Source organism: Paramormyrops kingsleyae, chromosome 1 (assembly GCF_048594095.1).
Source record: "Paramormyrops kingsleyae isolate MSU_618 chromosome 1, PKINGS_0.4, whole genome shotgun sequence".
NCBI classification, from domain to species: Eukaryota; Metazoa; Chordata; class Actinopteri; order Osteoglossiformes; family Mormyridae; genus Paramormyrops; species Paramormyrops kingsleyae.
In genome coordinates, this window is record NC_132797.1 from 32,455,280 (window position 1) to 32,471,187 (window position 15,908).

A 15,908-nucleotide genomic window follows, 5' to 3' on the forward strand; every position below is an offset into this window, starting at 1 on the left:
AATCGTTCTGGATTTCCGAGTATTTAGGAAACGCGGCGTGAATGTGTCTTTTAATTATGGCAAATCTTATGGACAAGTTAGACAAAAAACCGTCTGGAGCTTTAATAGTTAGCCTTAACTGCTAAATAGTACTAAAAAAAATACTAGTCTGCATTGCAAAATATCAGATTTCCTTACGCGTTTGCAATACGCAATTAACTTTCTTTTCTACTCAGTAATGGTTTTTATATTTGATTATGAAAAAAGTCAATGTCTAATTAATTACCAAGTCCTGCGTGAAATCGACATGGATAAAATCCGAGGACAGGCACCAACATGAATTTTATCAAATTCAGAATTTAACTTTTCATCCGGGGCTAAAATTAAATCGATGACTAGGCCTATGAAACACCATGGTCAATATCGGTCTTAGTAAATATTCAAGTAGTATTTGTTTCAGCTAATTAGTTACACTTTCCATCAAAATAACGACGTGCTGTCGGCCATTCATAATTCAAAAGCCACGTGTGGAAATATGCAGAAATGTGGTGAGTGTAAAATTGTAACAGCTATTTACAAGTAACGCTGATGGCTCCCTGTAGTATTTCACAATTTCAGTAATTACTACAATACACAATGTGTTTTGCCAGTTTATATTTTAATCTCATGTAAATGAGGGATTTCGGTTAATGGGCCTTTGTCACGTTTGTCATTGCAAACAATCCATCGTATTTATTTGAGGAAGCTGCAGTTTCCGAGAAATAGAAATGGTCGTCCTTTCAAGACGCCGACTTTGCTTACCTTAAAAATATTTTTCTATACAACATATTTATTTAGGCAATTGCCTAGTTTACTGAGGCAAACAGCCACAGCACTTGCGAACGATTTTCCTTTCAAAGCGTTTTCTTTGCTGACGAATACACGTAAATCGCTGTTTAAATGGACTAACTTTTTCTGTTACAGAAAAGAAATCCAATACGCCATATGCGTCGTTGAAAAGCTTATAGATTTATATGAGATACAAGTGAATACTTCCATCTTTTGTACAGCATTGCTTAAAGCGATTAACCGCAGATAGCAGACTATTTCATCCTGGATTTTACGCCTTTACACGATGGCGTTCGTGTCACCTGCTTAAAATACATCGTAAGAGGCCTGGCTAACAGTTCTTCACCTGTAACTGGCAAAGTGTGTCAAGGGAATACGCAAATGCAGTGGCGTAAACAAAAAGTCTCTATCGCCTGTCTCCACTGCCCTGGTTAAAAAAAAAAACTGAGCAACATTCGCGTCGTGAGAGGTCCAAATCTGGTGGGCTATTGCGTAACACGGTGCAAAAATGTTTCCATGCAAACACGCACATCGTACTTGAAATCCACAAACCGCGAACTGCCAGCTATTAACAACGTTTAAACAAAGGCGTTTGCTTATGACCAAACTGCAGAAAACATACTGGCGAGAACGTAAAACAAAGCAAGCTTTGTTAGTTCCGTGTACACTTTCTAATACACAACACAACTAAAGAAAGGATCATGGTGAAAATACCGAGACAAAAACGACAAATCAGTTCATAAACACTTTCCATTGTTTCGCTACCGGTGTATATAAATGACCACAAACGGAGCGTTTCCCCAGTCGAATGAGTGTGTTAAACAGAGCTGAACAATTCCCTGTCAATGTCATTCACACATTTCAAGACACAACAGCACTCGAATAATAATAATAATAATAATAATAATAATAATAATAATAGTAATAATAACTTCGAGAATCTGCGGTCCTTATTTCCTACATATGTAGCAGTTCAATTGAAACGCAACTGCAAATGGATTCCAGTTTCTGAGACATTTCCCTTCTGTTTTCACAGAGAGGCATAGAGATTACGAATCTCTTCAAAACTAATACTTCTTGTAAATTTCATTAATCCTGCAAGGTGGCGCCATCTGTCCAGTAACATTCCAAGAACAAACATCAAACAGCCCATTTTCCTTCTTGCATTGTATTTAAATCTGAATAAAATCGTAAAATAATATCGTTAAATGTCATTGCACATTTGCTTCCTTAGAAAATTTCTATTTTTAGGATTTTTAAATAAGATTTTCGGAACACACGCTCCAAAACAAAGGCAGACTGCGTGCAGTACATGATATTGCTTATCGTTTTAATGCGTGCTTTTGTTATTTCTGAAGTTGTGTCAGTCTTGCAAGCTGTAAAGTTCACTCGTAAACTTCTTTTGCTCCTCGCGTACCGCCAGCGTTTACTCGGCTTATATGAGCGCTGTGGTCCATTGAAATGGTGTCTGACTAATGGGTCGGTCAAACTAACTGCAAGGGAACAAAGCTTAACATTTCTTGCAACTGTGTAGCTAAGTCTTGGTAGTGTCACAGACCCACCAAATCAAACAACGGGAATCGAATTTACTGCCTGGAAACAACAGTCACCGGTTATTGGATAGCAGCAATTCCATTTTTAAAACACCGACGCGTTTTGGCTTTGTTCGGACGCTTTTCTGGGCAAGATTTTCAAGGATAATAGCGATTAAATAAAATGTAGAAACATAGCAGAAAAAACTCGATTACCTTAATTGACAAATTAGACCCCGAATAACATCGGTATCCGCGGAAACGTTCGCCGTCGAGGTTTCTAGGTGGAAAATCAATAATGCGGTTTATTTCCCAGAAGAAATGCTTTGAAATATTCCGGTCTTCGGACACTTTTATCGACGAAACTCGGTAAAATGTGTATCTCTGTGGACACTTTATTTAATGATATTTGCATACCACACCAGAGGCCGCAGGATGTTTACCAATCCCCAAATTCTTCACGAAACTCTCCAGAGGATCTCGAACATGATTAAATCATACCGAGCCCTTCGTGGAAATAATGCTGAACGCCGTTTTTTTTAGTCTTTAATACTGTACGAAATGTAACCAAACATTGGTGAAAACTAAAATTTACATACGAACGCAATTTCCCATGAATACCGATCATTTCTAGTATGAGATGCCGGCCCTTTACATGCGATAAATATGGAAAATTAAGTTATATACATTTATTATTTTTTGCAATAGCCAAGGGAGTGAACAAATACTTATTTTATCAATGTTTACATAAACAGATTGACACGGAGTTTCAGGCTTTCACTATACGATTTATCGACATGACATTAAATAACAACAATTTACTGGGCTATTCAGACTTGACTTGGGACGAAATGGTTGCACTGTATACAAAGCACATTAAAACTAATAGTCGGTTAGCTCGACGAGTAGACTGTAGTAATACGGAGTCATTCACATTTGGTACACATTAACTATAACATTATGATCAGCCAACACTAAAATTCGCATAATTCTTTAAAACCGTTCAATTTTCCATAAATCTAGGGACCACATTTTCACACATTCCCTTAAAATGTGATATAAGTATTTACAAAATAAAATATTACATTTTTAATCTAGTAAATCTTTATGTACAAAATAGGCCGCGAGCCGGGGGTGTGTCATGCACTTCGAAATCCTTCGAGCAGTTCTTCAAAAAATCATTTTCAAAACTGGCAGTCAGCGTTTTCCCGAGTCCATGCATTGCTCATAATTCGCTTTAATGCCATTTTACAAAGATTTGGGCTTCTTCATTTTTTGCCTTTTCGGTCCACGTTTATGTATTTGATTAGTTTAAATTTGCTTCGGAACAGTCCTAGTCTGAAGTCTTTTTATATAGTATTTTACACGTACCATTCATTAAAATTTGATGACAGCGTGCTGTGACTGGTCGTGTGATGCACTGTCGATGATGCTGGCGATATGGAGCTGCCGCTCTGGTTCTCTGTCGATGGAGACACAATTGTTGGCGGCGTGGATGACTCGTACCCTGAGCTGGCCGCTGGCGACGGTTGTGATCCGTGTGTGGATTCGTGAACCTGCACAGAGACCGTCATCAGCATTTCTTTTATATTTGTGCTCCTGCAGTCTATGTTATCTGCTGTAAAATTTAAAACCTTTTTTTCCGGTTTCCTAAGTCTCCATCTCCATTACAGATGCACGCAAAATGAAACAGATTACATTTTTATTTAACTTAAGTTATACGCACCCAAAAGTATGAAAACCCGTAATTGTTTGCGTTTTCCATTTATTAATATTTTTTAGGACTGCAGGCATAAAATGACATGAAGGAAAAAATCAATTATAATATAATAAAAAGACACGGAAGCTTTTATTTTACCTTCATATGTTTTCGGAGGGAGCTGGGATGCGTGTATGATTTGTCGCACATTTTGCAAAGATAGGGTTTGTCCGACGTGTGCACGTGCATGTGTTTCTTTCGGTCGCTGCTGTTTGCAAACCGCCTGTCGCAGCCCTCAAACTCACACTTAAATGGTTTTTCACCTGCCGCAGAAATAAACAACACAGTTTTAACACATTTAAAATCAGGGAAACATCCACAACCTCGCGGCACAAAATCTGTTTTTCGTGTACAGCACATTACATGCATTTTCGCTTTTTCAAAATTCATTAAAAAAAATACTGAGCTTGTCATTTTTTTTTTTTAATTCTATAAATACGCCGATTTGTCTGTTTCAAATAAAAATATTAATTTAAAAATATCACAAAATACTATTTAAAAAAAAATGTAATATTACATACAACATACAATATAATAATTGAGGAGATATAATTTGGGAACACTTATTTTTCCACTAAAAATATATCGAATTAATTGTGCCTTTTTCAATGCAGCAATACACAACAGCGATAAACATCTAATAGAGAAAAAATGTGTGCTACAGAAAGTCGCGCGTGATTCTTACCCGTGTGCGTCCTTTTGTGGATTTTCAGGTTTTCCGATCGGGCAAACACTTTTCCACAGCCGGGGAAAGGGCACGGGAACGGTTTCTCTCCGGTGTGTACTCTGATATGGTTCACAAGTTTGTACTTGGCTTTAAAGGGCTTTCCTTCACGGGCGCATTCTTCCCAAAAGCAGATATGGTTCGACTGCTCCGGCCCTCCAACATGCTCCACTGTGAGGTGGGTGACCAGCTCGTGCATCGTGCTAAAAGTTTTGTTGCAAGACTTTTTTGGATTCGATAGCTGCTCCGGCTCAATCCATTTGCAAATGAGCTCTTGTTTTATCGGTTGTCTCATATATCGAAAGAAGGCCCCAGCTCCGTGGTGTGCAGCCATATTCATGTTCATGGGGCCGTAGCCGTGCAGCTGGGTCGAAGCATAGTGGTCGGACCTGGGGCTCGTTACGTGACCATACTGCTCTGCTCTGCCGTACATTTCCCCGGAAAAGCCCAGGCGCATCTGGCTGTTCACGACGTTGGATGTCGCGTGAGTGGCCGCCTGCTCGTGAAGTCCCTGGAAAAGGAGATGTCCCGCGGCATCCGAGTGCCCGTGCGGCCCCGCGAAACCGCCTGCAGCAGTAGCAAAGAGGCTGTGCTGAGCGCTCGCCGCATCCCCGAAGCCCCGATTTCGAAACAGAAAGTCCCGGGTGGAGTTGAACGCCGCCGTAGAGTATGAACTGACATGGGCGGGGTGGTGGTGATGTCCCAGAGCGGCAGCCGCATATCCCGAAGCCTGCGAGGTGAATGCCGTCTGTCCAGACCCTAAATCGTGGGTACTGTGGTTGATCTTGAAAGCACCCATCCCCTCGGCAAACGGATTTATCCCCAAAGCCACTTCTCTGTCGGTGACTTCGCTTGTTGAGTGATGTCTGGAAGAACCGAAGGTAGTCACTCCTATCGTAGGATACTGTGGTCCGGCGTCCAAGAGCATCTTCACTCAGTTTCTGAAACGGCTGCGAGAATAAAAAAAAAATCAAAACTACCCACAAATTTTCTCACCACAGCTTTTGCTTGGGAAACTGCGTGGTTTAACTCAGTCTGCGTTCTACTAACGGCAATCCTAAAATTTTCTATGTATCTTTTAGTGGAAAAGGAATTTTACCCACTCCTTCTCCTCAACTGCAAACGCAAATCATGTACAATATTGTCTTTTGCGGTTTATCTTCCTGTGGCGAAACTTTCACCTCCTCAGCCAGGCGGTAAGCTCCAGACTGATAGTCGCAATCATTCCTGCAGATAAATGAATTGAAAGGATAACACCGTCCACCCTTGATGAATGGGGAAGGAGGGGAGGCATCACGTGAGTCCGTGCCTGGGTGCTCATTCGAGAGCGCCTTCTCCCCCTGCTTACACACGCTCGCCGAATAACAGTTTTCAAGGCTCAGGCTTTGGCCCTATTGGTCAATTCCCATCATCAATCTCAGGTATTGTACGCTTGTTGACTATGCCTGTGCTTTATAGAGAGCAGAGCGGTAAGAAAAGTTGACAAACGTGAGCAGTTAATACACATAAAACTCTTCTAAAACAATGCCCTCGGTTTTTTTCTGTCAATTTTTTTTTTTTTGCTAAATTCTTGTTTTAGCAAATACCACAGGAAAATGTCCTGCTTCCAATCAATCATCCTACCCAAGAGAAGATTATTTTGAGCAGAAAAGCGAATAGGTAATTATGCAGTGTGCACTTTCTTATTTTCGCAGTCTAGGCCCACCGCTATTGTATTCCGCGTGGCCACCTTCCGAACCTTCCGCGTGGCCACCTTCCGAAGACCGTTGAGTTGGAATTGTATCATCGGTTTGACGACTGAAACAATAAAGAATACGGCAGAAAACCCCAGTGTCTACCCATGACTAATCGTTTAACGACCCCAAAATTGAAATTGGATTGAGTTCAAGGAGTAATATTAACGTAGCGTTTACTACAACAAAATAATAACAGAAACAAAAAACATATCCAGATATTTTAATATACAAGTTACGAAGGCCTACGTAAGCATTATAGTGCATTGTATAAAAATATTAGCAGTATCGTGTTTATCATTAAATACGAAAACATCATGTTCAAAACAACAACTGTGTTACCGAATTCCTTTATTTTTTCAAATTGAGTCAGCCTACTTTGTGCGCCATTATAGCAAAATGCTTGTTGGTCTTTAACTGGAACTCTGGGGGAAAGTCGCATTTTTATTCCAGCTCGGTACAATTCACGTGACCCACGTGTTTTCTTCCCAAGCCGCAGAAACATTTTCACCTACTTAATTAGCTCGTCAGTAAAAACGTGATGTTTAAAATTATTTTTATAAGTTGCTAACTTAAACACGTGAATGTGATTTGCATAGGAATCTACACATACGTAAAGTAGTTTTGTCTTACAGGATGTGGTCTGTTTGTGCAGACACAACCCGTTAAAACAAAACAAAACAAAAAAAAAACTAACGTGAGACTAGGACATACATTATTTAATGCTGATTAATAATTTACGGTCTAAAGCATTTATGCAGGTTTATACGCCCAAATAGCCTTTACTGTAATAGATGTCAAACTAGTTTGACTAGAGGTTTACGCTGCTTTTTAAGGCATGACTTAAACCCGTAGTCTGTGGTTAGTGAATATTTTTACAGCGAGTTAAAATGCGTTGCAATTACAAGTACAAAAGTTGTGGGCTGTTGAAGTTATCAAGTGGGATTTGCGTCGCCCTTCAGGAAACCGACTGCTTGAGTTCAAAGCCGCACGCACTGACGTGCAGTACAAGCCATTAAAATATCCTGACTGTTCCAGCCTGCCACATGCATTCTCAAACTGATTCCAGACAGAAAGAAGTGAAGAAATAGAGGATCGTAGTTTTTGTCTTTATAGTTATAACGCCAGTTTACGCCTGTGAGAAAAAATCCGGAAGACGTCTTCAACAGGTGTAAAACGGTAAGGCAAACACGTGACTGTGGAACCTTCATGTTCTTTTTGGGAAAAGAAAATAGGGTGTTATAACAGGGGGAATAGTTTTGGGGAGGTCAGGAAAAGTGACTAGATTAGCAATCTGCTTTCCAGGGTTTCTGGCTACAGTAGTGCGTTTCCATTGAATAGGGACATATACGTCATAAATTTTAGAATGAATCAAATATTTATCCGAATTTATCGATGCGTTTTCATTATTTTTTTGCACAATTTTTTATGCATAAAGTTTTAAATATTTTTGGAGTTCGAAAATTATATTACCACTGCTATGTCAAGTTGCGTTGTTTTTTTTAAGCAAATGTAGTAGGTGCAATTTCTTTTTCAATCGTACTAAAAACAACCCTTTATGCTTCACTGGAAGCGCATGGAAGACTTTCTGTGCAGTTGCCTACTAGGTTAACGATTACGCACATTTCAGTCAGCATTCACTTACCGGTGTGTTGACGCGGCATTGTCACCAAAGCCGTATGACAGGGAGTTCAGCTGAAAGAAAGACATTTGATGCTTGTTTAGACGAAGTAAAATACTATAGGGAAGTCTTACTTTTCTGCAGAAAATATTTATTCAGTGTGTTGCACACAAGATATTAAATTGTTTATTAACAATAATTCGTGAGACGGATCCCAGTACTAACCACAATGTATGGTATTCAGTCCAGGGTAATGGAATTTTGAGTTTTGAACTTAAATCTGCTATTTTGTTTGAGAGTTTGTTAGTAACTCTAAGAAATATACTTGCCGCAGAATGAACTCAAATTGATCAGATTACCTGCCTGGGTTTATTTTCCATTTCGTATGTCTTAGATAATCTGCTACATTAATCACTCACTCACACACGAGCGCGCGCGCACACACACACACACACACATACACGTTTTATTCATATCTTTGTGGGGACTCTGCATTCATTTCTATGGGAAAAACTCTAATCCCAACAATGTCAACTTTAACTCCTACCCAGCCCTAACCTTAATCATAAGTAACCAAGAAAAATACAAGACTTTTTGTATTTTTAGTTTTTAAATTGCAGTTACAGTTTTTTTATAAATAAGATTGGGTTTCCCTTGTGGGGACCGAAAAGGTGGTCCCCACACCGTCTAAATGACAGGATTTTAATCACATCATGGGGTCATTTGGTCCCCACAATGTAATATTGTACATGACCCCCCCCACACACACAAATACACGCACACACAAACTACCACGAAGTTTTAACTCTTCAGACACGCTGCAGAACTTTACAGAACTGTAGTTTAATCAACATAAAATTTGCTTATGCCACTGTTATAAAATTCCACTTAGAATACGAAAGAGACGTGGTAATGCTTCATTTGAATTTAAAAGGTTATAATTGAAAGTTTACAATTAAATAACTTGGGAAAATCGAACATATATCTTGTAAACTGCCGGCAAATCGATACACTATTTTCAAATGACATCCAAAGAACATACGATAACATAGCAGTTTTGTAACGTAATAAAGTAATAAAGAGCGTCAGGAAGTAAAATAACTGCCTGATTTTTTTTTTATTTGTCAATGGGGATTACATTTCTCTGCCCTACATATGATCAAACTCTGACAACTTCACTTTATGACCTTTGAATGAACGGTTTCTCTTTGGTTTACTTAACATAGCCATTCTTGTTTGTCTCCAGGCAATTAGAATTAAATTTTGATGGCACTGGAGAAACGGTAAGACCATTTTATTAATATCGCAAAAATATTCATCACATTTTCAGTACCTCACACGATTCGTGATGATTTTCTGATGTGTTTCATGTATAGGATGCTTATTTAGAGGATTCTGATAATAGCGGGAACATCATTCACATTCTGATAATAGCGGTAACATGATTAACGGAATGCGGAGTGTTCACGGAATTAGGCAAGATATGTGGAATGTCGGTGAGTAATTACATACTGAAGAGATGTCCATAAATCGGAAAATACTCATCTCTTTATATGTCTCTACTTCGAAATTAATGTCACATACCGATTTATATTCGGATTATATATCGATGTTTAATCTTTAATGGTGAAGCAATTTGGATCGAGATACGACGTTAACCTGGGTTAACCACTGTAATTGACATTAACCCTTCAGAAATTGTTGCAGTAAATCCAACATACTTTTATTGTTTAAAAAAAGCAGTGCAAACATTTGTTTTATCGCCTGCATTCGCGTGCTGACTGCTTATTATGTTATCCGAGGATAACTATATTTATAATTATTTTAAGTGATGGGTTTTTAATCATATATTTGCTGCTTTTTAATGATGCAAATAGGTGTTTAGAAGGACACAATGTGTTTTACACCGGAACGAAATGCGAATGGAATAGAAAAACGGATCAGACGCGCCATCGAAGCTTAAACGAACTTTATGACGTGGAGATCTTGAAGTCTGTTAACATTTGTTTTGTAGATCTGTGACTAATTATACATTTGTCAGTAATGAATATAGCTCTAAATTAACCCCCTATTTTGCCCAAATGCTGTGTTAATATCAGAAAAGTTGGTCAATGTTTATCATTCTATTCGGTAATTTCGACATGCGATTTCCCTGTTCACTTACTCTTTGATTAGCCACTTCCTCTTGCACCTTTGATCCAATCCAACCCGGCCCCAGATCACTACAAAACTCGGAAACAGATTCACCTCTAGTCTTAAGTACATCACCTTTACATTTCTTCTTCTAAGAGGGATATGCAGTCTTAGCGCTGTTGATAAATACAGAGAAATAAAACCCATCTCGAAGTTTTAAAAAACAACGCAGAAGTTAGGAAGAGGAGGGAACAGGGTGGGATGGTATGGGAAGGGCAGTTTTGGGGGAGGTCTTACAAAAGCCCGATTTCTTATGACAATCATACCATTTCATAATTATTTGTCTGAACAGTGGAAAAGCGAAATCATTTTATATAATTTTCTTATAATTTGTTTATCCGGCACAATTATTATAGTTGATGACGCACGTACGTAAGAGAGTTTTGCCATCTGATTTTGAAAAGAGAACGTACCTTGTGTTCAAAAAGTTTTGCACTGGGGTTCTTTCGATGAGAAATAAAACTTTTGAGCAGGAAACCTACGCACAACAACAGCGGAAAGTCATTTTTGCCGTCAGCTGAACGAGATTCGGCGCAGGCGCTTTGGATGTCGCTGTCACCAAAACGTTTCCCTTCACACTGGAAACTGTCACAAGTGACGTCAATCATTGTGCCCCGACCAATTAAAACGCTTGGCGATTGTTTAGCTCCACGGGCTGCAGCGCCTACCACGAATCTCTTTTCAGTGTACCAAAGCGTCCCGCTGCCTCCTCTCAGCCGAATGGGATTACATGCAGGCACCGAGATAAAATCAAAACTTCACAAAGTTTTATTTTTTGTTACATTTTTATCACGATTAAAATACATTTGTCATCATCATTATTATTTTGCCCGCTGTCAAGTTATTTTAAAATTAGGCTTAATGAGCGTGGATGCTCCGGGATGCCCAATGATGGACCCCGCGTTTTCCAAACGGAACACGGCGCTGAGATTAGTTGACTTGGCAGGGGCTCACCACCATCACCATCATCACCACCATACCCCTCAGTGCGTGACAGGCTTCCCGGGGCTCAACAGCTATGCACACTCAATGGCTCACACGCACCCTGGGGAGATTACTACAGAACCCTGCCTGGGGCCGAGTCCATTCGGGCCAGAACACATGGGGTACACCGCGGCCCTCAAAATCAGCCCAGCCCATCATTATCCCCACCACCATCACCACTACAATCATCATATGGCAGGCCACAGCGAAGTGGTCTCCAGTCAAACGGGAGCCTTCGGTCCGGCGCAGCCTGCGGCACTCCCATACTCAAAGTCCTGTACGACCCACGTGCTGTCGGCAGGTAGGGACTTCCTATTTGGAAGAGATCTGAAAGCGCAAGGCATTCCGGGTGTCGCCGACCACACGACCGGTGCAGCTTCTCACCACGGAATGTTTGTTTCAACAACAGGTAGCTATCCTGGGCACTATGGTCATCACCCCGACGCCGCAACTCATACACTGTTCGCCGGACTCCATCACGAACAAGCACCTAACGGGGCTCCAGGTGGCCAGACACTCAATGGACAATTAAGGTTAGGAATACCTGGAGAAATGTACGTTAGGTCTGGTCACTTGGCAGTTTCAAGTCAAGTGGCAGTTTCAAGGGCTGATCCGTTTGCTACTTCACCGTTGCATAGTTACAGCGGTATAAATCTCAACATGAACGTAAGCGCACACCACGGACCTGGTGCCTTTTTCCGTTACATGAGGCAGCCGATCAAACAAGAACTAATCTGCAAGTGGATGGAGCCGGAGCACGCTGCAAAAAAACTTTGCTCTAAAACGTACAGCACCATGCACGAGCTGGTTACGCACGTTACGGTGGAGCACGTTGGTGGACCGGAGCAAGCGAATCATATCTGCTTTTGGGAAGAGTGTCCCCGCGAAGGGAAATCTTTTAAAGCCAAATACAAACTTGTGAACCATATCAGAGTACACACCGGCGAGAAGCCCTTTCCATGCCCATTCCCAGGCTGCGGCAAAGTATTTGCAAGGTCTGAAAATCTTAAGATCCACAAAAGGACACACACAGGTTAGTGATTTTATTCGCATTGTATAAATATTGTACTTGCATAACTGTTATAGGCAATTTGACTTTCATTTAAAAAATGTCGATCTGTTTAAGAGTAATACAGTACAAGGTCCGTGTTGGTGTTCCACTGAATTATAACTGCGTGTAGTCCAAGATGACTCTACGTATTCAATAGGGAAGGCTATAGGCAATACAGAAAGGCCTGAAAAACAGCAAATGTTTCAGGGCCAACTCTGACATTAATGTAGCCTACTTTACCAGTGTCTCTACACTAAAATCGGCATTACGACGCCGCACATATTTTCGTCTGTTTGCCAAACCTTTGATACCTAATCTTGTAGTTTTGCAACTATCGCTAAATAACCACCCAATATTACTAGATTATTTTGTTGACGCATTCATGCCTGTGCATATGAATTTAATTCTTGAAAGTACAGAGGTATAAAAGATATAAAATCAGCTTCCTTAAATGCTGCCGGTGTAGCCACGATCATTTGATGTGTTCTGCGTGCAGTTTGTTTCTTGTATTCATATGAGAAACGTGGGCCTATGAAGCTGATTGAGAAACAATTAAGGGAAGATTATTGTGTCAGCGATTTACTTTCTTCGGATATGATGACGGAATGTAACGAGTGATTTTTAGCCACCGTCTAATTCCAAGTGAATAATTACTAGCTAGATGCATTAAGACATTCTTCCCTTTCTACAAAGATTTGGACGAGGCATATATACCTAAGTATATAGGAAGTGTTTGAAGATGTGACCAGGATTATTTTAAAGAGTAGATACGATACCGCAGGTATTTAAGCTGCATGTGCAAAACGATTATACTCTTTATACTGTTCTGCTTAATAGCTGTTTTGTTTTTGTTTGGATTACTGTTATTGTACTACCTGTAAATGCGATAACAGATAACAGTAACGTCAGCATAACATTACATAATAGTATTGTTATTGCTTTTGAAACTTTTTCTTCAAACTGCGGAGCTATAATAGTAATGACGCCGAACTTTTGTGTAAAAATGGGATTTCACGCAACAAGTCGACACAGGCATACCACAGATAGGGGGAGCTCTGATAGGTGGGGGCGCACCTGGCGTCTCGCTTCTATCTGCAGTATACGGGACGCTTAACATACGGTTTTATTTTTCGCATGTAAAAATTAATGAAGGAGATGCGATCAAATCGCGCTTCCCGACGTAATAGCCGCACTATAAATCCCATTTCAGCTTTATAAAACCTGGCTTGAAAAAAAAATGGACATGTCACTTTATACAATGTTTAGGGAATTTTATATATATATATATATATATATATATATATATAATAGCTTGAATGCAGTGTGCAGGAAGTGGGCGAACTCTTCGTGTTCGTCTTTAGTGCATTGGATACCGGGTAAAATTTTCGTGTTCTGGGCTTTCCCTGTGGCTCCCTGGAACCAGCGGCAGCTCATTGTCCACTCATATCATTGATTGGGCGCCTACAGCCAGAACCCCAAGGCCAAGCTGTGCTTCGGTTTGCAGTTACCAAGAAGACTTGTGGCGTTTTAACATGTCCATAAGCCTTAGGAAATACATGCTACATTTGTATTAATAATGCAGAAGACCATACATAAAACACTTAAATACGTAAATAAGACGTAAGTGTAACATGCAGAAGTTATTTATACTTTCATTAATTGAAGGTAACCCATTTTGTGTACACTTCTTGTAAAATAATTACAATCGCATCACATCACGGCTCCATAATTATATTTGGATAATTCCATCCTTTCACCTGGCGTAGAAAATAGTATGTTTAATTATCAGGGTGAAAAATATATAGAATGGCAACTGGGGACTAAAATTTAAGGGAAGGAAAAGAAAAAAGTCACGGAATAAGTATGTAGAAGCTATTAATATAATTATGTAACCGCTGTTTGTTTATTTGGTTGTTAATTTAAATCGGAATATTCCCGTGGCCTTGTTGAGCATATTAATTAGCTAGTGTAAATCTTTTTGATCTGTTCACGTCATCATAAAAATAATATTCACGTGTATTGTGTGTATTCTTGTTTTAGGTGAGAAGCCTTTTAAATGCGAGTTCGATGGATGCGATAGACGTTTTGCTAACAGCAGTGACCGAAAGAAGCACTCGCACGTGCACACCAGCGATAAGCCCTACAACTGTAAAGTGAGGGGCTGTGACAAATCCTACACGCACCCGAGCTCCCTGAGAAAACACATGAAAGTGCACTGCAAGTCTCCACCTCCAAGTTCGGGCTACGAATCTTCGACTACTTCGCTAGTTTCTCCTTCGTCGGACTTCGGTAGAGAACCAGGCTCCTCTACTCTCTCTGAACCTCTATCTTCTTCACAAGCGGCCAATTTAAGTGAGTGGTATGTTTGTCACAGTTCGGGAGCGAGCGGTACCCAGACCCCTCCCAGCAACTCGTCGTCGCCAGACCCAGATGATGGCCCTCCTTACGGAAATCCCGAGCCAAGTGAAGCGTTGTAGTCCCTGGGAAATCGCTCAATATTTCACTGAAAGAAATATCAATGAACCGCTAAGGTTTCATTTCAAGGTAGCCTACGTATGTAATACACTGCACCGGTACGTAAACAAACAATGCACACCTACAGAATTGTGGAACTGTTGTTTATTACTTGGCCGAAAATAAAATAGTATGCCTTAATCAAGACATATTATATAATATGCCTTATGATTTTGCTCTGAATAAGCATGTTTCTGAATTTTATGTACATTGTTTTTCGGTATCACCTTAATTTATTTATAAACTTGATATGAACATTTTGTATTATTGAACCAAAGTGTTGAAATTCAGATTGCTGTATATTTGTAAAAAGGTAATGTTTTCACGTGCAGGTGTTGATAGAAGGTTGTTCAATTTAGTATTTGGAGAAAATATTTTTATCGTTTGCTACCGGTTTGTATATTCATAGTAAAACATTCGAAATTAAAGTTTCATAAAATTCTGTCAATTGGCAAGACCTCCATTTTGTCAGTGGTATAGTTCGTAGTGTGAATACATTCTCTGTTATCACAGTTGGTGTGGAATTTGTGATTTTGTAAGTCACTTGTTTATAATACATTTTACCATGGGCATTTAGATTATTTAAGAGAATCCTTGGAATGTGTACCAAACTGCCTTGTATTTTGTCCGTATTTTGAATAAATCGTGTATGATTGTATTGTTTAAACCAAAAAAGCTGTCTTAATGAAAAAAATCCTGCTGGGAGTAATCGAAACGACCTAATCATATCGTTTTACAACTAAAAAGCAAGACTTCTCATGTTAATATCAATGATATCCATCCAAGTCATTTTTAAATCTTTTTAGTTGCAGTTTAATACTTGCATATAGATAACACGTGAAACAATGTAACAACGAAATCTGTTCTTAAAAACTTCAGAAAGAGATATACAATGCATTAGTCGTTGAAATAAGGTTGCGCTAATACTCTCAAGAGAAATCTGCAACAATGAATAAGCACTGTAAACTAATATTATGCTCTTCATCAGAA

At 39.6% G+C, this 15,908-nt stretch overlaps 2 protein-coding genes across 5 annotated transcripts; one reads left to right on the forward strand and one right to left on the reverse strand.

Annotated features, from left to right (window-relative positions):
* Positions 1–3,013: 3,013 nt before the first annotated feature.
* Positions 3,014–10,911, reverse strand: zic1 (zic family member 1 (odd-paired homolog, Drosophila)). Of its 2 annotated transcripts, none has more exons than XM_023806125.1 (5): positions 10,783–10,911; positions 8,201–8,250; positions 4,784–5,772; positions 4,198–4,361; positions 3,014–3,895 (listed from the first exon to the last, which is right to left on the reverse strand). In XM_023806125.1, exons 3-5 carry the CDS (start codon positions 5,748–5,750, stop codon positions 3,701–3,703), a joined length of 1,326 nt encoding a protein of 441 aa, XP_023661893.1. In that variant the 5' UTR covers positions 5,751–5,772; positions 8,201–8,250; positions 10,783–10,911; the 3' UTR covers positions 3,014–3,700. The 2 variants fall into 2 exon arrangements, with proteins under 2 accessions (XP_023661893.1, XP_023661892.1); XM_023806124.2 differs by lacking the exon at positions 10,783–10,911 and adding an exon at positions 10,341–10,480.
* Positions 6,419–15,908, forward strand: zic4 (zic family member 4). Of its 3 annotated transcripts, XM_023806123.2 has the most exons (4): positions 6,419–7,734; positions 9,423–9,459; positions 11,763–12,386; positions 14,445–15,908. In XM_023806123.2, exons 3-4 carry the CDS (start codon positions 11,906–11,908, stop codon positions 14,879–14,881), a joined length of 918 nt encoding a protein of 305 aa, XP_023661891.1. In that variant the 5' UTR covers positions 6,419–7,734; positions 9,423–9,459; positions 11,763–11,905; the 3' UTR covers positions 14,882–15,908. The 3 variants fall into 3 exon arrangements, with proteins under 3 accessions (XP_023661891.1, XP_023661890.2, XP_023661889.2); XM_023806122.2 differs by lacking the exons at positions 6,419–7,734; positions 9,423–9,459 and adding an exon at positions 10,916–11,654; XM_023806121.2 differs by lacking the exons at positions 6,419–7,734; positions 9,423–9,459 and having other exon boundaries at positions 10,916–12,386.

Bases quoted from the DNA above. Each gene is read 5' to 3' on its own strand.
- zic1 (XM_023806125.1), bottom strand. From the start codon at position 5,750: ATGCTCTTGGACGCCGGACCACAGTATCCTACGATAGGAGTGACTACC. The intron at 4,362-4,783 runs GTAAGAATCACG...TTTCTGCGGCAG, and splicing joins CCACAAAAGGACGCACACGG to GTGAAAAACCATTTAAGTGT. The intron at 3,896-4,197 runs GTAAAATAAAAG...GTCTCTGTGCAG, and splicing joins CCCTCCGAAAACATATGAAG to GTTCACGAATCCACACACGG.
- zic4 (XM_023806121.2), top strand. From the start codon at position 10,916: ATGTCGCTGTCACCAAAACGTTTCCCTTCACACTGGAAACTGTCACAA. The intron at 12,387-14,444 runs GTTAGTGATTTT...TTCTTGTTTTAG, and splicing joins CCACAAAAGGACACACACAG to GTGAGAAGCCTTTTAAATGC.